The sequence below is a fragment of the Paroedura picta genome, chromosome 4 (assembly GCF_049243985.1).
Source record: "Paroedura picta isolate Pp20150507F chromosome 4, Ppicta_v3.0, whole genome shotgun sequence".
Taxonomy (NCBI): domain Eukaryota; kingdom Metazoa; phylum Chordata; class Lepidosauria; order Squamata; family Gekkonidae; genus Paroedura; species Paroedura picta.
In genome coordinates, this window is record NC_135372.1 from 97,661,474 (window position 1) to 97,686,920 (window position 25,447).

At 42.5% G+C, this 25,447-nt stretch overlaps 1 protein-coding gene across 24 annotated transcripts in view; it reads left to right on the forward strand.

The window, feature by feature from the left end:
* The window catches only part of FOXP4 (forkhead box P4), a 155,012-nt gene that overhangs the window by 69,733 nt on the left and 59,832 nt on the right, over window positions 1-25,447 (forward strand). For 22 of the 24 annotated variants that reach the window (XM_077334468.1, XM_077334466.1, XM_077334477.1 and 19 more), the window contains one exon: window positions 23,575-23,697. In XM_077334468.1, the coding sequence (XP_077190583.1) occupies window positions 23,575-23,697 (123 nt within the window). Of the gene's footprint in view, window positions 1-16,253; window positions 16,273-23,574; window positions 23,698-25,447 lie in introns of those variants that run through there. The other 2 variants (XM_077334490.1, XM_077334489.1) reach the window with 2 other exon arrangements.

The window sequence follows — 25,447 nt, forward strand, 5'->3', positions numbered from 1 at the left end:
ACTTTCTTATAAAGTAGTCCTATGGAAAATTATACTTCCAGTAATTGATTTCCAAAAGCATCTCTAGTTTTATGAATCAACTGTTTGGTTATCGGAAGACACAATAAGACAGGCAAATCCTTGCATGCCAGTCATTGCATTATTTTTGGGAGACATTGTTGCTCTCATTACAAAGATAAGAAATGGGTAAAGGTGTTTTCTTTGTCCAAAGTGCCAATGCATTTTCCATCTTCCAGGTGTAAACTTATCCACTGGACCATCCTCCTTATGAATGATTGGCGGACTCTGCTATCTTGATTGGCTTCTTTGTGGATGTTTAATAGTAATATGACACATGGAATAGATTCTTACATGATACACATGAAGTTGCTAAAAAAAACCCTTTAAAACACAGCAAATAAAATGCCATTGTTAAATCTCTGAACTTGTTGAATAGGTCTGCAGTAACTTAATGAAATGAATAATTGATTAATGGAAAAATATCTGGATCAACTTGATTGGCATTCATACTGTGATTTTGTCCTTGGTTGATGGTATCATCCAGGCAGAACTTGGCTTGAACATCTGGCCTTCAGGTTCACATAGTTGCGTTAACATTTTAAGTTTCTGAACTACAACAATGGATTGTGGTGTAACACAGAATGATAGACATCTTTTACCAAAAGCTTTCATAATACATGTTTCTTGGGGAAGTTCCCAGGAAAAAAAAAACTGGTGGCTGTGGCATCTGTGGCATGGTAAAAAACCAATGGCACTACTTCAGTTTTCTCAAAAAAACCTTAATAAGAAACTTGCTGGGGACTCCATGGCTACAAATGTACACATAGACATATAGCTGGGTTTCTTATGCTGAAACTGGGATGAGTCTCATAGCCAGTGGGCATTTAAGTTGACTAAAGCTCAAAGAAAAAGCAGTTGCACAATGTTTCTGAGCATTGGATCACTGAGAATTCGCTTAAAAAATCACAGCAATTGGAAAGCAACATTGTTTTCTTTTTCATTGCTTCTGTGAAGTCCCACATATGGGAGATTATTGAGTGAACTCATCTGGAGGACCAAGTAGAAGACAGAATCAATTTAGATCAGTTCTCTTGAAGCTTGTAACCAAGAATCCAGTCAACAGTTCCCACTCAATCTCACCCTGTTTTACATCACCTGTAGTACATAGCTTTTGCCCATAAGCATCCCATGAGGCGCAGCATAGCCTTTTGTGTGATCTTTTTCAGCAGAGGAAAAGCTGTTTGGATCCAGCCAATTCTGCTTGATAGAAGTCTAAGCATAGACCTGGTTGTTGCACTGTGAGGCTCAGCAGCATATGGGCCTCTAATGACTGCTGCAGTGCCACCACAGGCATCGTGGAGTGTGTAAAAAGCTGAGCAGGGCAGGAATTTCCATAGCTCACAGCAGTATGAAATTGCCTTCCCAGAGAGAAAGCTGCTTTAGCAAGATCCCTGTAGACCACAAAGGGAACTGGATGTACAAAATGCCTGTCTCCAAGGAAGGCCAGATCATGCAGAGAAGTGCGCTCACCATCTGAGGATGGGGAGAGAAGAAAACACAGGCACATTTAGCCATTGAAGAATGTGATATGTGACAGGGAGAAACGATCTTCAGTTGAAAATTTAAATTTGATAACAGAGTACTTGGCTTTCAAGCACTGAAGGTTAGATGGACCTCCTTTTATGGCCAATCAGCTCACTCAGTAACCCAGCAAGCTAATATCAGAATCACCAGGACTGTGACATTTTTCTGTAGCTGTGTAGGGGTCAGGTCATCAAGGGCTCAAATAGCTTTTGCGCTAGTGAAGCAAAAGCCAAGCGATCTCATAGAAATATATTTTTTTTACTTTTTTTCTGCTGTCAGGTCACAGTTGACTTATGGGGACCCCCTATGGTTTTCAAGGCAAGATATATCCAGAGGTGCTTTGCCATTGCCCACCACTGTGTCCTGACCCTGGTATTCCTTGGTGATCTTCCTTCCAATTACTGACCAGGGCCTGTGCTGCTTAGCTTTCCACTTGGATGTAAGCAACAAAGAGAAATACTTTCCATTGGATTGTGCGAAGCCGATGAGGCAGCCACGTGTACCTTAAGAAAACATAAGCAGTATAATTAAAGGATACAGATAATGAATTTATCGAGAAATTTGATTCTGTAGAAGCTTGATAAGAGCCTCTTGTGGTGCAGAGTGGTAAGGCAGAAGTCATGCAGTCTGAAAGCTCTGCGCATGAGGCTGGGAGTTCAACCCCAGCAGCCGGCTCAAGGTTGACTCAGCCTTCCATCCTTCCGAGGTCGGTAAAATGAGTACCCAGCTTGCTGGGGGGTAAAACGGTAATGACTGGGGAAGGCACTGGCAAACCACCCCTTATTGAGTCTGCCATGAAAACGCTGGAGGGCGTCACCCCAAGGGTCAGACATGACCCGGTGCTTGCACAGGGGATACCTTTACCTTTACCTTTAGTGGGCTGTGGCACCCAGATGGCTGCTTGGATGTTGAACCAGTCCTCATGTTGCTCATTTATTACTTTATGAGATTCTTTCAGATGGAGAGAAATTTGGGAGACAGTATAGAATATGGGGAATCTTTGTGTAAGAGTAGAAACTAGATTGGATTGGGCTTGAGCTTTAAAACAGGTTAATGACATTATGCTGTGGCAAACAGGACTTGTTGAGGATCCTTATCTTTGACAAACAAACTCTTAGTGATTGGGTCACTAAGAGTCCACTAATGGAGAGTGGATCTAACTGAGAATGTTAGAAGTCCCTGTCAAATGGATTACCACTAGACAAATGAAGTCAGCTCCAAATGCACAGGATGAGATGGTGGAGAAGTGGGTGACCAAGTACTCCCTGGTAACATGGAGTAAAATTTGGGTACAGTAGTGTCCCATAGCTACCTGTACCACAAATCCAGTAGAACAGGTGGGTCTGGATTGCAGTTGGAAACAACTCATCCTTCTCACTTAAAAATCATCGGGGCTTCCATTACAAGCTACCTGACAATGCAAGCCATCTTGAGTTCCATAAGATAGAAAGGCAACTAATATATCTTTTAAATAAATAATGTCTGACTCAGAAACTTTTATTAGAAGTATGGCTGGTCAGGTAAGGCAACAGGGTTTAGGGCATCAACCATTCAAGAATGTGTCCCTGAATTCCTTTGCAGGAAAACAACCCTTCTTTTTCTTCTTTTGAGGGAGCTACTCTGCCATCATGGTGAGAACTGGCGAGTTGGAACTGGTTGAGAGCAGTTCCCTCAGCAAAAGAACTATGGGATCCTTGCCTAAAGAGGAGGAAATTATCCGCTGTACATCTTGTAAACAGCAGAAGCTTTATTTAAACAACTAGATTTCAAGCCCATTTTAAACTGTTATAAAATGGGCGCTAGACAACTCCCCCCGAGAACGGAGAACGACGTTCTCTCGCCCTGCGGAGCGCCCTCGCTGCAGCGAGGGGGCTCCGGAGGCTGAGAGAAGGCCGGCTCCCACCACCCCCACCCTCCCCAAACGGCGAACGGCGTTCTCTCGGCCTCCGGAGCTCCCTCGCTGCAGCGAGGGCTCTCCGGAGGCCGAGAGAAGGCCGGCTCCCACCACCCCCACCCTCCCCAAACGAACGGCGAACGGCCCCCGAAGCTCTCCCCAGCCTTCTCTCGGCCGGCAGAGCAGCTGAGAGAAGGTGGCCAGGCCCACCCGCCCAGGCCCACCCGCCCCCGAGGCTGCCCGAAGCCTTCTCCCGGCTGGCGGAGCGGCCGGGAGAAGGCGGCGCGGGCGACCGCTCACCTGTCGCTGTGCGGGTGAAGCAGGGAATCGCGCGGCTCCCCATTGCCTGCTTCGGGCGGGATGGACACTTGGAGGGGCCAATCAGGAGCCGCGAAGCGGCTCCTGATTGGCCCCTCTGAGTTTTTATCCTGGACCGGTCCCGCCCTAACTCCTCCCCACTACCCCTTAGTCTTTTATACAGTCCGTGGCGCCCGTGGCGCCACGGGCTGTGTACAGATGTTGTGAGAGAACATTAAAATTAAAACAGTACAATAAAATTATAAAAACAATGGCCTAAGAATGATCAAAAACTCAGTTTGGACCCATACTTTCAAACATGAAGACAAGTCGCAGAGACATGAGTGAGTTGACTTTGGGCCTTTGAAGTCATGGACTCAGAAATCAGTCAGTCGGAAATCAAGGTCCTTGGTTTCTGCCAATAAAACCTTGGGGTTTTGGAAGCTGAGTACTCTGGAAGTGGGGAGAATATGGGCACTGTGCTTGTAATGAGGCATACAAAGAAGAAGCTATAGGGATTGAATCAGATGCAGGGGGCTTTATGGTAGTGTCTGGGGTTAATGAAGAGGGAGGGTGATGGAGGAGGAGTCAGAATGCAGCCAAACTATACATAAAGGAATCTTGTTGCTTATCCTTTAAAAAGGTAAAGGTATCCCCTGTGCAAGCACCGGGTCATGTCTGATCCGTGGGGTGACGCCCTCTAGCGTTTTCATGGCAGACTCAATACGGGGTGGTTTGCCAGTGCCTTCCCCAGTCATTACCGTTTACCCCCAGCAAGCTGGGTACTCATTTTACCAACCTCTGAAGGATGGAAGGCTGAGTCAACCTTGAGCTGGCTGCTGGGATTGAACTCCCAGCCTCATGGGCAGAGCTTCAGACTGTATGTCTGCTGCCTTACCACTCTTCGCCACAAGAGGCTCTTTGCTTATCCTTAGAATCATACATAATTTGATCTTCACTCATAAACTTCCTGGAATAGTCATTCTTACAGATACTGATCCAGTTATCAGAGGATCCAAAGACACTATGCACTAAATGTGACTTACCTGGGAAAGGAAGTTGGTGGATAGTCCGCATACAAATTGTAGGTAATATATTTGGAAAATACAAATATCAATACCTATTAGGTAGAGTACTAATGGTTTCTTCTTTAGACTAAGTTTACTTTAAAAATTACAGGTAGGATTGTGTAACAAGAACTGGGGTGCCCTGTAAAATACATCTACTGAAATAAAATATTGAGGTTAGGAAAATGTGAACTAAATGTGTTTCACTGATGTACTAAAATGCTGCAGGGAAAACTTTTATTAAGAGATGGAAGGAGATTTGTTTTCTATCAGCAACTATCAAACAACTCCCCCATCCCAAGTTCATTGCCAATAGTATTTCTCAAAACATTTTTTTAAGCTGTGAGGTAATGGTGTATGTGTGTTGCATTTGGGAATTGATACCAACTATATGTATATATATTTAAAAATCAATCATGTTTGAAGTTGGGTGAATAGTACTGTTTATAAACTGATTGTGGTTTGTTAGTTAACATTGTATTAGAATGTTATATTGATATTTTGTATTGAGAGTTTAAATTTTATATCTTGTTCAGCAAGTTGTAACTTTGTTTCATGTTTTATGAAATATATTTTAAATGTGTTTTATTTTATATATATATATATATATATATATATATATATATATATATATATATATATATATATATATATATATATATATATATATATATATATAAAGCACAGTGTGTATGTATACACACATACATATATATAGTAGCCCTAATAGTTAGACTGAAATAGGAATATCATTGTATAGATTGCAACAAAATTGGTACTGTTCTATTGGACTATCTACTTAAATGAACACATTAGTTTTTGCATAAGTAAGAAGGATATTATATTCACCTCTGTACCTAGAATCATAGAATAATAGAGTTGGATGACCTCCTGAGTCATCTAGTCCAACCCCCTGCACTATGCAGGCCCTGTCCTCTAGTGCAGTGGTCCCCAACCTTTTTATCACCGGGGACCACTCACCAGGGACCACTCAACACCTTTTACTGAGGCCTGGTGGGGGGGTAGTTTACTCCTCTACTCTCAACCTCTGCCCTAGTGCTCTCTGATCGCTATGGTAATGTTTAAACATCCCTTCAAAATAAGATACAGGCATGCCAAAACAATGAAGTGTGTTGTAAAGGGCTGGGGGTGATGAAGTAAAGGGCCGGGGGGGGGGAGAAGGCGTCCTTCGGGGCCCACCTCCAATTAGTCGAAGGACCACATGTGGTCCGCGGCCCACAGATTGGGGATCGCCACTCTAGTGTATGTACAAGGGCAAAACTGTATTACTTGAGGCTGAGAGCTGCGATTGCTCTGCATCTCTTTCCCTGTATTTCTCATAAAGTCTCATTTTTAAAAATCCTGTGATATGAGGTAATCACATAGTTCATTGATCCACCTTCACAGGCATCAGCTGATTATGTAAGGTGGGAACTAGGGTTGACGCATGGCATGATGATAAACATTATACAATGTGTTAAAAATAAGTGTTACAAAGAGAAGTGGGAAAGAGAGTCATTCAGTTCTGCCCTGACTGCTCCTTAGCTGCAAATCTATAAGCGTCCTGTTTTCAGATCAGAATATCCTTGGAGATGTTCCTGAGATGGAGGCTGTTGCCCATGTACATTCCATAAGGGCAGCAGGCTTTGAGACATGAGAGGCTGCAAAATGAGCATAAATTCAGGTCTAAAGGAGGCATAGTGAAAGAAGTAAGGAGAAAGCCCAAGTGGATGGAAAGTGACAATTTAAATAGCTGTGTGGAGGGGCTCTCCCTTCGGGCTAATTAAATTTATCGGAGAACAGCAGGTTACCTTATTAGAGCCACGTGGGTTTAATTAACAAAGGAAAGTAATTAGCATGTGCTCTCTTGGAGCTGGAGGTCCTGCCTAGACCACACTGTACTGTCTCCAAAGTCTGCTGGCAATGGAGGAAACCCAGTGCATGGGGGTGTGTAGGGAGGGGCTGCCCTCTGCTAAACCTCGTGCCCCTGTGAACCAGTTCCACGGGATGGTCATGGCATGGTCTGTGTCAGTGGGTAGGAAATGAGAACATGGCTAGAATAAAGCAAGGGGAATGTATTGCTATTTTTTTCCCGTTTTGCTTCCTCCTGTCCAGTGCGTGAAGAACCTGCTCCAGCATTGGTTTTGTGACCTTGTGTCTCAAAGGTGGCTGAAGTAGCAAGTCTTTAGAACAATCATACAAGTTTATGACTGACAATGAGAAAGGGGAATTTCTAATTCAGCATATCACAATTGGTATGTCTGACTATTTCAGCATGATGAAGACCTCCAGAAAAGTGAACCATGATGATAGTTTCCCGGCAATGTGTGTGATGACTCTACATTATGCAAAGATGTTTAAAATTTGGGGGGAATTTTCCATTGAGTGTAGTTTTTAAAAAATACCCAAGCGTTTGAATTAGACCTGGACACCTCATATAATCTAACAATGGCTCTAGAAGACCATTATTTGAAGTGTTTTAAATTTAGGAGGCAGGGCAGATGATTGTGGGGACTGATTGTAGGGGGAAATTCTGTACTGTTCAGAGAAAGTGCCTTAATGCACTCATGGTTTTTTTTCCAGGCTTGAAAATGTATGGTAAAAATACTACCTCTGCAGGGAACTTGTGAGATGTGATGGAATCCAGACCTGCCCATCTTCTCTTTTCCTCTGACCTCCATCACACCTGGCTGAAAGTAGTAGACCTTTGGTGGAGGCAGCAGATTTGCTGCCATTGCCATTAAATGAGTTTAACTGAAGGGAAGAAGGCAAAATCATTGCTGATATTAACAGCAATAATTCATCAGGGCTGCTTTTGAGCCAGCAGCCAGCTTTTTCCAATAGCATTTTCAGGAAGGAAATGCAGTCACTGAATGGAAAATATCTTGAAAGAACAAAGGCAGTAAGGGTGAAGTCAGATTCCTGTAATCTGTGAGTGTCTCCTCATATTATGTGAGTGTGTGTGTGCTTACCCATCTTTCCCCCATTGTTTTTCTTACCGACTGCTTTCCTATTGACTATATGTGGGGCGGGGGCGGGGGCGGGGGCAGGGGGGGGTTGTATAGCTTTGTCTTTCCAAGCTAGACTCATTCTGTCACTGCCTGTTTATCTTCCCTTTCACCCTCACTCACTTGTGGTCTGTTTTCTCTCTTGCACTTTGTTTTTCAGTCCCCTTGCTCTCCCTCCCTCCCCCTTCCCAGTCTCCTCTCTGTCCGTCCAGCTGGCTTGCCCAGAGTTAACAGAGCCTGATGTTCTGACTCCCTCCCCACTTTTTTTTTTTTGCAAAGAAACTTGTGAAAGTTGTAGACATAAGTCAGAAGTAGCTCATAATTCAGCAGCCTTTCCCCCCTCCTCATGCCCCAGCAGTACAGCCAGAGGACGATCCGAATGAGAAGAGATACAGGATTAAGCAGAGTCTTTGAAAGGAAGTTTATCTATCAGTGGAATGGTGTGGATGAGATTGACCAGGACAGTTTGGCTAGGCAGGGTGTGCGGGAGAGAATATTGGTGAGAAAAAAAGGTGTAGAATAAGACCGAAGTCTGGACATAGTGATAGAGTATAGAGAGTGGACTGTAGAATTTGTGTCCAAGAACTCTGAACTTGTTCTTTATATAAACTCTGTGGCACGGCAGGACTCACGTGGAGTAGGAATGCTTCCCTGATTCTTTTTCGGGGAAGCAAAACCACGGACTTTCCTTTTTCCCACTTACTTGGCAGGTTTGCAATGGCTGACTCCCAAACTTACTCCCAACCCAATTTTTTTTAAAGAGAGAAAGTATCCCTTTTCCCCAGCCTGCTAGATTTTGAACCCAACTTTTGTATATATTAGGAGGCTGCAATTGTAGCACTTGCTGGGCACAAAATAGAAAGTGGCAGTTTCCAAATTTGGAGCAAAAGTGATAGGACCTCCTGGGTAGGCAGTGAAGGATGGATTTCCTCCTCTGGCACATAGGGCGGAGAGGGGGCTGGGGTTGGTGGAGGATAGCAGCATGAAAATGGTCCCAGAGCTGGCTCTAGGTCAGGGGTGGTCGAGCTGCAGTTTGACTACCCCTGCTCTAGGTAGTGCAGCCCCCGGAATTAGAAGGCAGAGCCAAAGTAGAAATTGGTCAGCAGTGTTCACCCCCATCAAGCTGTTTTTAGCACTGCCTTCTACCTTCCTTGTACACACAGTGAATAATGAGCAGAGGCCAAAATCCTTTGTTTTGACTGTGGATCTTAATGAATGGCACAGTGTCAAATATCAAAGCTCTGCCTATTTAAAAAATGAAAGTTTAGTCAAACTAGTTCAATTACCTTTGCCTCTCTTGAAAAGTTTTTTTTAATGTGTCTGTTGTCCAAATATGGTCTAGTAATGCTACGATGAGGCTATGGTGAGCGGCGGTATAGAAATCTAATAATAAATAAATAAATAAAATGCAGTTTTGATAAACAGGACCAATTGGGCAGCCTGCTGCTTGACTTGAGGGGTCTCTGTCTCATTTTGGATTCAGAGCTGGACCCTAATTCAACAACCTGGCTTTTAAAACGCATCCAGACGGTAGCTTCACATACTCAATGAGTGGTCTCTGAACAAGTGCTCACTAGAGTACTCTTGCTCTGTCAGGACAACCCATACTGGCTCCTGTCAGTACGTTATACTAGACAGGACTTGATGCAAGCTGAATCCGCCCTATGTGTCTGGGCTATGCGAACCAAAAGTGCTGATATTATATGTATGTTCCCCCAGATTTCAGCCACACTGATAAATATGCCTCAATTATGATTATTATTATTATATTTTTATTTATACCCCGCCTCCCCCCGAAGGCTCGAGGCGGCTTACATAACCCTATCCCCTAAAACCATAAAATGACAATAAAAACCGATAATTTACAGTAATGGCAACAGCGATGGCGTAATCTGCTCATTTGCTCTCCGCATCCTCAACTACGGCGGGGGGTGACGCTCTCTACCGCCAGTTTGTGAGGGGGGGGGCTGATCTTCTTTCCGCCCGGCCTCAGTTATAAGCCTGGTGGAAGAGCTCCGTCTTACAGGCCCTGCGGAATGCTGGTAATTCCCGCAGGGCCCTCAGCTCTTCCGGGAGCTCATTCCACCAGGTTGGGGCCAGGACCGAAAAGGCCCTGGCCCTAGTCGAGGCCAGGCGGGCTTCCTTGGGGCCGGGAACGACCAATGTTCTAAGTAAGATATGCACCTATTTTTTAAGAATGCTCTTGCATTTCCACTGACATCAATGGAACAACTGAAACATTTGAGTAAATGGGTTCTTGAACAGAGCTAAACACGTACATCGCATTGTACAGCTTCAAGGAAACAAAAAGTCACCTTGCCTGACCTGTGGGCAAGTGATCTGTTTTATGTGCTACAGCATATTTTCATTGCTTTGCGAAATATAGGACACTTTGCTGCCAGGTGACTTAGATATAAATAGTAAAAACATACATTGGTGTTAATCACTTTCTTGCAGACGATGCGTAGTAAGATGTTTGCTAATTTAGGTCTATGCTGCCTTGGCATCAAGGCTTCCGAAGCATGATTCTATAATGTGCTGTGTATACTAACTATTCTGGACTTAATTGTGGTTACCTTGATTGAGACAAAATTTGCTCAGTCAGTGGCAACATATAAGCCAACAGAAGAAGTCATGATCTCCCCCCCCCCTCTGTATATTTTAGTCTTATCCTATTTGTTCTGTCTCTTCAATTTCTTGTATCTTCCTTTAAAAACTATGATTCTGGCTCTGCTGTTTCTGACTGGGTACTTACAGACATAGATTCAGATCAATAATGGCTTCTGAAAATTTCTGTTCTAGTATGAAAATGTCAATTGTAAGTATTTAGAGTCGTCAGCCCTTGGCTGTGATTCAGAAAGGCTAAGGATTTCAATGTTGTCATGCTGCTATTCTTTGGTTCACATGTTTAGTTCTAGTCTAGATAGCTTGAAACAAAATTCCTTTGACACCCTTTTAAACCTGCTTACCATCCAAGAAGTCTGCAGCTATTTGAAGAAGACAGTCTTCTGCTTACGCATAGAATAATTTCAGTTGTAGGGCTCAGTCAGCTGGTCTCAGGATGGCAGATCAGCTCAGTTCAACTGGAGATGCCCGGGATTGAACTTGGGACTGTCTGCATGCCAAGCAGATGCTCTGCCACTGAGCCATGGCTCCACCGTTTGGATTCTGCATTAGAGGCTAAATTTGTTGGAAGACCATGGCCATGAAGATCTGTAGCACTTCTTATTATGCAACAGCAGTAATGCATTTTTTATATTCCTTTGTCCCTGGTACCTTCACCATTTTGAAGGAAGTCTGAGGAGCAGATCTGCCATCCTGAGACATGTTTTGTAACAGAAGAGGAAAGAATGGTATAAAGAAAGAGTAGCAAGTTTGGTTCAAACTGCAGGAAATTGCTTTTCTTTTGTCTGCTGTGGCAGGGAGGGCACTGGTGTGGAAAACTGTATTTTGTTGATTTGAACTTGAGTGAAATGGGTAATGAACACAGATCAATACTGGGCCCTCTGCATTCCTTCACTCCAGGAAAAGCAAAAAAGCCTGTGTGTCTGTAACAACACTAAAAAAAATTATTTGATCTTATTCTCAGCCTATATTTTCTAATTGGCAGTGGTTAACAGTTTCTTATATAAATAACCTAACATAAAGAACCTAACATAATATATAAGGCAGGCAGATGGAATAAATAGAAGAAGAAGAAGAGTTGGTTCTTATATGCCGCTTTTACCTACCCGAAGGAGGCTCAAAGCAGCTTACAGTCGCCTTCCCATTCCTCTCCCCACAACAGACACCCTGTGGGGTAGGTGAGGCAGAGAGAGCACTGATATCACTGCTCGGTCAGAACAGTTTTATCAGTGCCGTGGTGAGCCCAAGGTCACCCAGCTGGCTGCATGTGGGGGGAGTGCAGAATCAAACCTGGCATGCCAGATTAGAAGTCCGCATTCCTAACCACTACACCAAATAGGACTGAACACTAGATCTATGATTCTCTATGATTCTCTTTATGTGGATTAAAAGTTAAGATGAGGCCTAGGTACATTTGTGTGCATGTTAGACGACAGAAAGGCATTTTATGTAAGGGTTTGTCCAAGCCTATCTTTTTAGTGCACGTTAGGTACGTTAGGTACACCTGTCACCTTTGCATCAACTGCAGCTTGCCTGTTTCACTTGGATCTCTTTATATAGTAAACATTATTTTGTCTTTACACAAAAGCAGTCTGTTTTACAAGCAAAACAACAACAACCAAAATTCCAGATCTAGCATAGTTTCTAAGAATGAACAGTAGTATTCAGTATGCCAATCATGCCCATTTACCCATGTGTCTCCGTTTATTTATATTTATATACCGCCTTCCCCCGAAGGCTCAGGGCGGTTTACAGGGAACAGGAAACAGATACAGATAACATGAGGTAACACATGTTACAACAGCAATAACACTACAAGAACAATAACCCCCAATAACAATAACCTAAATGTTCCAGAGACAAATTGATATGCTGGGTAGGGGATCAGGCTCTCCCTTGAGAAGTACAGTATTAGCTGGCGTATAAGACTTTTTCCCCTTGAAAAACATGCCTCCAAGTGGTGGGGTCATCTTATACGCCGGGTGCACTTCAGTTGGGATAGACATAGCTGCCCATAGTGGCCTCCCGATGCCCACCCACCTCATTCTACATACCATCCAGTATCGCACGGTATCCAGCGCAGCCACGGCTGGTCATTAGCGCGGCTGCGGCAAGCATCAGCAGCGAGACAGGGGTGCCAGCCTTTTCGGGGTGACTGGCCTGTTCTGCTCGGCGGGAAGCAGCGGCGCTCCGGCCTGCCCCTTGTCTACGCAGAGCTCGCACTTGCACACTAGTGCCGGTCACAGGGAGATGCAGGGGCAGGGCGGAGGCACTGCGGTCGCGCTGTGGCCATACAATGGTGACAATGACAGGTACTGTAATGTAATGTAACAAACTCTATACTTTGAGTGGAAATGTTGGGGGGTCGTCTTATACGCCCAGTCATCTTATACGCCGGCAAATACGGTACTAAATTAGGGGTACCTGACCTCACACCTAACATTAGGAGTCTTCATCTAGGAAGGCCAAAGCAACTGAGGACCTGCCGTATTAAATAATATTTTCCTGATATAAACAGCGCATTCCTTTATGGATACCAAAACAGTCTCCTCCCCACCCAGTGCTCCTTCAATACTGCATTCTTCTAGTCCTAGGAATCTGTGCCATGCAATTCTGCTATCCTTTATTCTACTGAAAATCTTTATCAGTTTCAGTGAGGCTAGAGAACTCCCCAGACTTTTCCTAGATCTCACTTCCTTTGAAAGGTTTATATTCCACCCCCGTGCTGGCTAACCTCTTGTGTTCCATCTCTGGCTCTAGTGTGGTGGGATTCTAGCTAAGGCTTCTTGGAAAAGTATCCTGGAGAGATTTAGTTCTACATTCAGTTGCATTGTCAGATTTGTTAGGAGGCCAGAGCTGTTAGTAAGCAGTTTTGTGGAATGGCAACTGGCCAGTAAGTGAGTCACTGCCTGCCTTAGCTCACTGTCTGCCAGATGCCAGCTATGACACACACACACCCACAAACCATTCTTAGAGAGAGAAATTCAGCTTCCCAGTCTACAAGCACAATGCTTCTGTTGTTATTATTGGGAGTGTTAAATCTTTAGACTGAGAGTGAAAAGCCTACAGTTTTTGTGAAAGATAAGAAGAAACTAGTTGTGGACAAGGAGTCAGCTTGCATGTAATCTTCCATGGTAGCTGTCTGACTTGTCTTTGCACCTGACTGCATATCAATATAATTTATATTTGCTGAATCTAAAGCTGTCGCTGCTTCTCCAAGGTCATGATGTTGCTATAGTGCAGCAGCTATTTGAACTATCAAAATCTAGAGCTTATACTCTAGTATGCTACAGCTCAAGACATTACATTTAAGGGTAAGTAGACTATTCTGCTGCCGTTTTGATGACAATATCACTTATTCTTCTTAGCATAGTTGCTAGTACACATTGGTCATTTTGGAGCAGTAATAAGCCAGGAATGTCAGAGAAATGTCACCCTCTCCATGAAATGAAGTTTAATACTTCTCTTGTCCAAGCCTTCTACTAGCTTACTTAGCTCTTGCAATGGAAGTCTACTGAGAAAGCCAAGGAAGAAAGGTTAGATGTGGCAGTTATGGCTCTCCTATCTTTTGGGGGCTTACTATGTGTTGGTGCTGTGAGGCTGCTCCAGCCAGTCTACTTCATGTAAGAAAATCTTTGAATGGGCTTATTTTCAGTTTTATTGTTCCAGGATATCATTTTGCACACAGATGGGCAGATTTGACAGGTCTCTTCCAATTCTTGATCTAGGCTTTCTTCAAGCATATTATAAAATAATTATGTTTGTGGAAAGGATGCTCCACTGGCATAACAGAGGTTTATAACCTGGCAGGTTATCTCATTTTCCTAGAGCATAAAACTACTTCAAACTGAGATGGACTATTGTTCTACTGTCTACCCTGACTGGCAGCAGCTTCTCAGGGTCTTAAGCAGAGGTTTTTCACATCATGTACTACCTGATCTTTAACTGGATGTACCAGGAATTGCACTCCGGAACTTCAGCATGCAAAACAAATGCTCTACCACTTGAGCCATGCCATTGTACTCTGCAAGGAGAACCAGAATCTTTTATTGCATTGTTCCATAGAAGATTCCTCTACTTATGCATTTCAAAGCTCCTGCTTGTTTTAATTTTCTGCTTCCTATTTGGATGGTTTCAGTGTCTCCCAGCCCTATGTTGATGGCTGATAGCATCTACTTCCAAAATCCCTGTTCCTCTATGTAAGAGAATGGTGAGGTTTATGCTGTGTGTCACAGTTAACTTGCTGTGAGCAGAAAGGAAAGGCCTAAAGACTTCTTTCTTTATTATCTTAGATACAGAATTACATCTTTAGTTCCATCACTAGCCACCATGCATGATTATGCAGGCCTGATTCACAGAACCATCTTTCAAGCACATTGTGAGGACTAACACGTACTATAATGTAATACAGCTGCTATGTTGATAATTTTTATAGTAGCATTGGGAAGAGGAGTAAGATGAGTAAGTAAGGTAGAACACATGTCTGGGTATGCTGATGGAGCATTGATGAATGACCTTACCTTTTCCATGATACAATCATAAATAAAGGACAAGAAACCTCCCCTGAACATTTAACTTTAAAACTGAAGCTTGTGTATATTTTATCTTCCTGCTCCTCTTCTTAAGGAACCTCCACCATTCTTGGTGTAAGCACAGCATTTTACAAGAAAAAGGAAAGCCATTTGATGTAGACAAAGGTTTGTATGAAAATATAATTCTACTTTGTTAGCAGCCATCACACTCTAAAAAGCACCGCTTTTGTTTTCTTGTAACGTTGTGAAAACCTCATGTCGGATCGAGAGCTACGGCCCTCACGACTAATCGCCTCTCCTTTGTGTTTTTAGATTATAGGGGCAATTAGTGTTGTCAAAACCTCTGGCAAGTCTCTTTGCTCTTGACAGGGTGTCAGTCCGACGGGCGCGAAATGGAAGGTGTTATAACTCTCCGGTAATTAGAATGCCTCCGATTTTGAAAATGCCAGCCAACGTGTATCAAGCTGGATGCACGGTGTAGTGGTGGGGGTTGGCGGGGAGGGAGTTCAGATGGGGGATGCAGATGAGCAATTAATTACAGGCTCTCATTCAGAGCACATTGCAGGCTGATGAACAGCAAAGGGAAATTAGCGTGATGCTTGTCTCCTAGTGAGTGGGCATCAACTGTGTTCTTTCTCATTCTCCTAGTGCTGCTGCCTGACTCTCTCTGTTGATTTCATTGCTTCATGCATGTAGGAACAGCCATTCTATTGAGAAAGCGCAAATTACCAACAGGGTTGTCTAACAGTGAAATACAGGTTGCAGAGACTACAGTCTTGCCATGATGGTAAAATTACTCCAATACAAAACAATAAAGTACCACACTGGTGACTCTTCCCTGTTGTATAAGTGTGTTTGAGTAAAGATTGGGAGAGTTTTGTAACTACCTTCACAGTTAGACTGGACTCTCCTTCATCTGGATGTCATCAGGATGGACCAAGAAGTCCCATAGCCTTGATTCATTGACTGATCCTGGTTGACAATTCCTTTTTAGCAGACTAGGAGTAAGCCCAGGGCAGTTAATAAATAACTTCAAAGTTAACTCAGAGTGACTTCTGAAATGACAAATGAAATTTTGTGGGCCTCCCTCAAGCTAGCAACCTGAGTAAATAGATAAGCCTTGCAACTTGCCCCAAAGGTCAGCAAGCTCCTGCTTGCTTGAACCAACAGGACAGGAGGGAATAAAATTCCCAAGTGGAATTCCCTCTGCTTCAAGAGCTCAGTCTGCTTCTCAACTGAGATTTAAACTCTGAGTAAAATTACAGGTAAGAATAATAGTCCTGTGTTTTAGCACTTGCTGATATGGGGGCTTGAACCACTAAATGTGGCAAGCTTTTCTTTTTCGAGTAAATCCACTAACTAGAGGAAAAGAAGCAATGTTTTTTGCAACATCTCTAATGAATTTGTCTTCAGTCAAGAGAAAATGCAGCATATTCCTAATGGTAAATTCTGCTAGAATTGTGTGTAGATTGTGCTCCTGGTAGATTTTGTGTGGGGAAAAAAAATATTTTTAAATAATGCACCCCAAATGTGAGCCATTTCAGCTCTAGATATAATAGAGTGCAAATTGTGGCTGGCCAGGGTTCGTTTTTAGTTTAAATAAAACGTATACTTGAAGTTATCACTTTCACTTTGTGTAATGGGACTAGACACTAAACTGCTGGTTGGTCAGGGGCACAGGCACCATTTTTAAAATAGAAGAGAATAAAGATGGAGGGCATGAGGAGAAAAAGACAAAAAGACAGACCTATATGGCAAAATGTTATAAGTATGTGTTATACATTGGAGTTAAAGATGGGTTCTCTTATCAAGAGGCTGATAATACTGTAAGCTACAATGGGAAGGAAAGTATAAGTGAAATAAGCACATTTCTGACTCTAGGGGCCAGACCTAAGAATTTTTGGATGAGGCCACAAAAAGGAGCCCTTGGCCTGCTGTCTGTTGCTTATGAGGAACGCCAATGAAGCTAGCCTTAAGGAAGTTCTTCAGGTGATGTCTTAGCAGCTATTGGGGGATACATACAGAAGCAGATCTGGTCTTACAAAATCTCTGGTTCTGGCTTGGCTACTCAGTCTCAGCAACTAATTTTTATTGCACAGATCAAACTGCTGTTAAGCTGCCTGTGATAATTAGCCAACTCATTGGTTCTTCATCATATCTGTTTACCCACTAGTCCACTTAATGACCCCTGTTATGCTTACCCCATGACATGCTCAGACTTCTAGTCCTGAAGGACTACATTTTTGTTCAGCTGATCCCCCCACCCCATTTTTAAATGTCTTAACCCTCCCTCCTCATTTTAAGGAGAATAAAAAAAAAGTTCTAGTGAAGGACCCAGCTACCAAATACCTAACTGCTGCTGGAATCAGAGCAGAGGAGGTTGCAGTTGTTCCACGTAGATGGGTGGATGAGGCCTTCTATGATGTTTTCCCTTTCTTGCCTTTTTCTGAGCTTAACAGCATTAATATTTTAACCAATTCTTGTCAAGCAGCTGCTCTAGGCCCCCTGTTCCTTTTGATTATTCTTTTTTGCACCTTTTCAGGAACTACAATATCCTTTTTCGGTTGCATTGACCTGAACAGTACACATTATTCCAAGTGTGGTCTCACCATAGATTTATATAAGGGCAGTATGACAGCCATAGGTTTATTCTCTATTCCTGTTCTAATTATGGCCATCATGGGATTTGCCTTTTTCACAGCAGCCACACACTGCGCCTACATTTTCATCACTATCATCCCAAGGTCCCTTTTATGGTCTTACCCTGCCAGCTCAGATTCTATCAGTGTATATGTGAAGTTGGAAGTACTTGCCAATTTAATTCCCATTTCCCCAGTTTGAAGAGATACGTTTGGAGCACTTCATAATCCATTTTGTCTTAACCACCTTAAATTATTTTGCGTCATTTGCAAAATTAGTTACCTTACTACTCACATCTAACTCCAGGTCATTTATGAGCCGTGAAAAACACTGGTCCCAAAAACAGATCCCAGGGGGGACCCTGGTGCTCACATTCCTCCATTGTGAGACCTGATCATTCTCACTCCCTGATTCCTGTTTTTAGCCAGTTTCCAATCCAAAGAAGGCTTACTGTCTTATCAAATTATTCTGAAGTTTTCTCAGAAGTCTTTGGTGAGTCTTTTAAAGCATTTTGGAAATCCAAATAGTGTCTACTGTCATTCTTGTCCATATGTTTATTGACACTTGCAAAGAACTCTAAAAGGTTAGTGAGACTTTTTAGAACTCATATTCTGTATGCTTGACAATTTTAATACAGCTTTGTAAACCTGTAATCTCCCAGACCACCTTAGATCCTTTTTAAAAAAGGGTGTTACATTGGCCACTGTCCAGTCCTCCACTGCAGAGACTGATATTAGGGACATCTTAACATATCTTAGTTAGAAGATTTGCAATTTCATATTTGAGTTTTTTTCCTTCTCTATCTAACAATATATATTAATGTTTTTTGGTGTAATTGAAATGAAAACTGGGCTGATAGAGCATAATGCTAAGGAGGCTGTTTCCATATTTAAGATACCAGCCATTCAGTTCCAGTGACTTGTTGGTACTTAGTTTTCATCAGCTGATTGTCATGTAAAGGGGGCAAAGTATCTGTTGTTACCTGCCCTGAATGAACTGGGAAGGGCAGGCTATAAAAATTGTTGTTGTTGCTGTTAGGATGTCCTTATGCAGCTATTAGGAAGAACAATAACGGAAGGAATAGGTCTGTAATTTGGAGGAACTCTTGGAATTGAGCCTTCTGCTGCTGAAGCACGTGGAAGCTGTGGCCATGAATATCTTTTACCAGCTTTGACTAGCATTTCATAGACAAAGAGCTGACCACTGTGGTGCATGCCCTGGTGACATCTGTATTGAATTGATGCAATGCACTCTTCATGGGGCTGCCCGTGAAATATGTTTGGAAACATGAATTGGGGCAGAATGCTGGAGCCAGGTTGTTAAAGGGAGTGGGTTGTAGGAACTGAATTATACTGATCTTGGCTGATGTACACTGACTTCCAACTTGTTTCCTGGAACAATTAATGTAGTATGTTGACCTTTAAAGCCCTTCTATGTTTTGGAACCGGCATACCAGAGAGGGGCTGCCTGCTTCCTTATGAATCTATCATATAGCTATGGTAATTGTTTGAGGTCCTGCTTTGGGTACCCTCTCCTTCTGAGATCAGGTACATGGCAACCCAGAGCCTCTTTTGTTATGGCAGCAAACCTCAGGAACTGTGTCCACAAGGAGACGGGTCTGCCCACTTCTGTTGCTATCTTCTGCCAGCAGCTGAAGTCTTTTTTATTTTGTCTTGTCATTCCCTTAGAGATCTATCCTTCCCCCCCCCCTTTCTTGCTTTTGTTTATATATATTTTAGCTATATTTTAATATATTTAATATGTTTTAAGATGTGTTTTGTTGGCTTTGTTGGCTCTGATGAAGGTGGAAAAATGGGGCATAAATTTTGTAAATGAATAAATGTTTCAGAGGCAAGTAGTTTTCAAACATTTTCTATGAAAATTAATGTAAAGAATCTGTATATAAATTTTTGAACTCTTAATTATGTATGTTGTGTTCTTACTTACTAACAATTCCATGTTTTCATGTTTCTGGTTCTTTTAAATGAAGACCCACTTCTTGTATTCATAGTTTTCTGGAACATATTCAATGAAATATATACACATACAATTGCCATATCTTGTAGTTGTTGATGATTTTCATGCTTTCCCCATGCAAATTATTATTTAATATAAGATATTTGCTGCTTTCTTAATAAGAAGTCCACTTATATACCTTTCCTCTTAAAATTCAAAATGCTGATCCCTAATAGTGTGGTGGTAGATGTTTCTCGGTTACTGTTGGCTTTCCAGTTTGAAAGTTGCTCTGAAATGTCCATGTACAGTCTATCTTTCTTCTCTATACAGGAACCTCTGATCCTGTACTAACTAGATTTTACCTTCTTCCCCCAACACATGCACATAATTCTCTCTACTTACATGCATTTGTCTGTAGGTTTATTTTATTAATTGAAAGTTCATGCATCTGCCCAAGATGATTTCTTCCTTCCAGTACAGCATTGGGGAGTAAGCCAGTTCAACACATGCTGGGTGAACTATTAAACTACTCAAATGCTACCCTTCTGTGCAGATTGCTGTGTGCCACCACTTTCCTTCTTTTATGCATGGAAACACGTCAGGCAGGAAGACTCTGAAGACAGCCGCTTGTCCAATTCTACTTTTCTCCTCCCCCACACTAATTTGCTCACTCCACATTATACAGACCAAGATGATTCCCAGTTGAATGGCAGACTAATGGAATTCCAGGGTGACTGTAGTCAGCACATTACATCTGGAAAGAACATGGACAATCCATGGTATCTTTTGGAGTTGGCAGAATTTCTTCATGCATTTTCTAGTTTAGCAATAAAGCTTCTGTTGTGAGCAGAGGAAGCTTCGGGGCAGAGGTGCCATTAGCTTTAATGTGGGATGCCATTCATAAACTGATGACATTCAAGTTTATCTGGGTAGCCAGAAGGGGTTTTCTATGCCCTGATCTCATGTCTAGAGACTGTGGTTTGATGGATGTGGGCTATCAAAATTAGTCTGAATCAAGAGAAGGCAGGAGAGACACTGATTAGAAGTTTACTGTTTTAGGACTGGGCATGTTATCTACTATGTAGCACTTTTGGAGTAGGCATGTAATCTGGTTGTGTTCCTGGATTAGTAATTACTGCTGGTTAAATAGGTGATTGTACTTAGAAGTTTATGCTTGTACTTAGAAGTGAAGTTGGAGGTATGGCTAATTGAAAATAATTTGCTAGTACCAGAACAAATTGGATTAAGGTGTGGTCATTTGACCTTGGAGTTTTTACTCCAACATTTTATCAATAAATACTTGAATCTAGGCAAGCATATGCTGCATGTGTTGATTGTTCCTACTTAGAAATATATTGTATTTGTTCCCATGTAGGAAGGTTGGCAAACAGTTTATTAGGCCCAAGAGTTTATTAGGACCTTATAACAGGTATCCATACTTTGGTAATGTCAAGAACTGATTACTGTAACATATTCTTCACAGTGTGGCTTTTGAACATTGTCCAAATGTTGCAGATAGTGCAAAACACTTTTTGCTCAATAATTTGCGGGTAAGAAAATATATAACTGCTCTAGTACCTACTGTGCTAGCTGTCAGGAAGTTTCAGTATCCAATTCAGGTTGCTGATGCTCATTTTTGACAGCCCTTCACAGGTTGGCATTCATAGATATCAACATATGAGCTCATTCACCTGGAGATCAGTTTTATGCACTGTGACCCAGATTCCCTTTGTCCAGGAAGTGAAATTCTCTGAACTATGGAGCAAGAATCTTTTTGGTAACTGTTCCAGTTCTGTGAAAGAACAGCTTTCTGCAGTAGGGGGTTTCCTGCAATTTAGGCAAGAGTCAGGCCTGCCTCTTCACAAAGGTCTTTGCATAGTTTGGAGGAAAAATTGTAAAATGGCCTGAAGCACGATGGCAAACTTATGTTACTATAACTTTGAATTTGATTTTTATTTCCAGTGTGTTATTATGTCTTGAGATAGTGTGCATGTTTTTTTTTTCTAGTGTTGTTGTAAGCCACCTTGGACAAATGGAGAAAGGCAGAAGGGTGTAAATGGAGTAGACTGTACACCACTTAATCATGGTCTGTTGAGAGCAGGCCAGTTTTGTGATTTTCTTAATTCTTTTTACTTTCCATTTTCCATCTTGTTTTAAAAAAGAAAGGCAGACACTGAGAATATGTCCTGGAGTTACTTAAATTGTAGTGGCTTTAGGATACAATGCATGCTGAGAGTAGGGAGGTTATTTGAAGGAGGCTAGAAATCATTGCGATCCCTAATGTCAATGAAGAACTATGATTCACAGACTTCCTAGCTCAAAAATTTGGAGAAGTGGAGACTCACAGCAGTGCCATTTTTTAACTCGTCATCCAGACACTCTCATTTGTTTTGTGCGTATAACAGGAAAATGGAAGGGAAATCTAAGTTGAAGTGAAACTTATCAGATGAATGGTGGATAACTAATCAATATTTTGCAATTATACCTGTAGGAAAAGATAGCAGGTTATTGGCATATGATTCACTGCAGTGACCTCATTTGAGAGAGAAACCTCTGTAGTCATATTAGAGTTGAGATTATATACCTTGGTGTGGGTTTTTTCAAGGGGACTCATGAATACTGCCATGTCTTTCCTCTAGAAATTTCACATAGAAATAAAGTCTGTTCCTTTTAGTTCAAGAGAAAACACTTTCTGTCCTAACAAATGCACCTAAATGATGGTTGATTCAGAGGCTACTTGGCTGACAGTTGCAGCTCTCTACCCCCAGTAATCTCATGGGGGTTTCTTTAAAATTTGTTTGCTGTGAGGAGCAATACAGTTTTACATGCCACTTGCAAATGTAGAATGAACTATTGTGTACAAATGTGTGGCTTGTGATGAAAGAGTCAGTTGGTCAGTTTACTGGTAGCATTGTTCACAGTGAGCAGAGCAGAAATTAGTGGTCAGCCACAAGCAGAGAGGTAATGTGAATCATACCTGATTCTCTTGACCAACAAGGGTGTACTGAAGTTCATGTGTAGCTTCTGACCCACTTACAAGTCCCAGTGAATTATGATGACCCAGTTCTAAAGCTGTGCTTGCTCTATTTTGATAGCAGCGTAGGCCACGGCAACAGCAACCTTCAGAGCTATTAGAACGTGTTCCATTTTCCTGGCTTTGGTGTGATCTGCCAGGGTACATGGATTTGCAGTCTCAGGGTATAGACCAAAATGGTTTTTCAGAGACATTGAAGTATCTATGGACAGTGTGCGATTGTTCTCTGCTTAAGCAAGCTTTGCTGCATTTTGTAGCATTTCAGACTGTAATAGAAACTCAAATCCCGACCTTTAGTAGTGCAACCAGGACTGATGCATTAGAGGTGTGGTTTCTGTGGGATGGTGCTGGTGACATCTCTTGCGGGACGTTCTGTCCCCCTCTTATGCCTAGAGGAATTTTTAAAACATACTTTTTTCTTAGCATAGTAAAGGATGAATGCATACATACACAAATGTAGCCTTTTGAAAAGACAACTGTGTAAAAGAGCTGTCGGCTCCTCGACAAGAACGAAAGACCATTTCAAACTCGCAACTTTGTGGGGTGGGAGAGCAGAATAAAAATTAATTCTGTTAATAATGTGAAAGAAAATGTGGTCTGTGTCTGCTTTGGCACTGAAGTCTGAGTTTGTCCAAAGCATAGCTCAGCATTTGGTCTGTTTCAGATTTTGAGATAAAAATATGATTGGGGAAAGTACACTTAAACACCCAGGCCTCAGAGCACACACATCTCACTCTTGCCTTCATGGTGGGGAAGGAACGCTGCAGGCATACAAATTTATATGCAAGTTAAATCTTCTTCCCTACACTTTTGGAATTGTACTATGGGAGCATCAACTGCTCATGAGGAGGTCATATTCCCTAAATGGCAAGTGACAGCTACCCCAACAGTTGATACACACTGCCATTCCCTTACTGCTCCCTTTCCCTCTCTTTAGGTCCCAGTGTCTGTGGCCATGATGTCTCCTCAGATGATCACCCCACAGCAGATGCAGCAGATCCTGTCTCCTCCCCAGCTCCAGGCCCTGCTGCAGCAGCAGCAAGCAATTATGTTGCAACAGGTAAGGCTGCCTGCCTTGGAGGCAGGCATTTCATGGAGAGACGTTGCAGGGCTGACCTTTGTGTCTGCATCTTTTGTGGAAGGGTGTGTTTTTTTCCTGTTTGAGGATTCTGAGGTTGGACTGTACTCTGTTTTTTTCACATTTGGAATACTGAGGCTGAGCCACCATCACTTGCTCAGGTGGTGGAGTCTGTGGTATGAGTCCTGAATTTTCCGATCCAGTGAATTCGATTTTTCCACTGACCTAAAACTATGAATAGTGTCGAACTAGGAAGCTTCCAAGTTGAGAGGCTTGGAAAAGGATATCTCTTTACAAACCCTTTGGTATCGAAACAGATTGGCCAAGTCTGGGTTGGGAAATGCCTGGAGACTAGGAGGGCAGCATTTGGAGAGGGACCTCACCTGGGTATAATGTCATAAAGTCCACCTTCCAAAGTCACCATTTCCCGACTTGGAGCTGGCAACCCTAGTACAGGCTCATTTTTCTTGAAATGTCTGCAGAATGATAACAGCCTTGTTTTAAAATAAACGAATGGTTCTTTCCCATAAGGAATTCCTTTTTGATGATAGCCACGGATAAATGGGGCAGAGGGACTTTACACTCAAATATGTCTTCCTCTGTTTCTGTACCTAACTATTCTCAATCTCATGACCATGAACCCCACCCTGATTTGTTCGCTAAATTGGAATTGCATATTTGGATCGAAAGAAAGACAGTGTTTTAGCAGTTTGACTTGGATCTTTCACAACTCAAGCTTCTCTTTGGCAGAAGGTGAATATGAAAAGGTAATAAGGAGAACGTAATAAAACTTCCAAACAAAATGCAACTGTTTGGACAAACATTTGCTCCAGGGAGGGGGAGAGAACATGAAAACTTACAGCATGCTCCACACCCTTCAGTACCTGTTTACTTCAAACATACTGATAAGGAGTCAAGGTTGGCCCCAGGGAAAGAACAAAGGGTAAACACTAACTTGGGTGGGGTCCTTCCTTCTCTGGAGCCAGATAGAGAAACACGTTTGACTGCAAATTAAACAGCCTAGGCCGGAATAGCTGGCATTCTCCATGAAAAGAAAACCAAACATCACACCTCTCACCTCTTGACCCAATGTACTCAGAATACCATACAGAGACCTAGTTTTGATTGGCTTTTGGGTAAACAGAGAGGCTTTCCAAACCTGTTCCGCAGACATAAAGAGAAAAGTTTCTGCTGTCAGCACTGTCAACTACAAGCTGATAAGGACTTTCCCAGAATGCCCAGGGGCATTCCTCAGGAGCCAGCTTTCCCCCTAGTTTTGTAAAAGTGTGGACTGACCTCTCCTGTGGTTCTGGCCCCCTCCTGTGGAAAAATCAATCTGTAGATCATTTGATTTGGTAGGAGACAGCATAAGCAACTAGAACTGACATCCTCTTGCAAGTCCTTGTGTAATGTTACTCAGCACTAGGGATGGACACGAACTGCATAATGAGCCAGAACTTGTGCAGAATTCTGGCTGGATTGGGGCCTGGGTGAGGTAATGTTTGGCGCACACATGGTCTCCAAAGAAATCTCCCGATGTTTTGGGGCACAGCTTGGAGAACGAAACCCCCCCAGAAATTCTGGCACAAAAATACTAGGCAGCAGTAGGGAGGGCTGTTTTCCAGCCATGGAAACACAAGTAGGGACCCTCCAAAGCTTGAGGGGCACTGCTGCCTGCCAATAACAGAATTTCCATTTATCACAATCAGACCCAGAGATCTAAGAGTAGGAC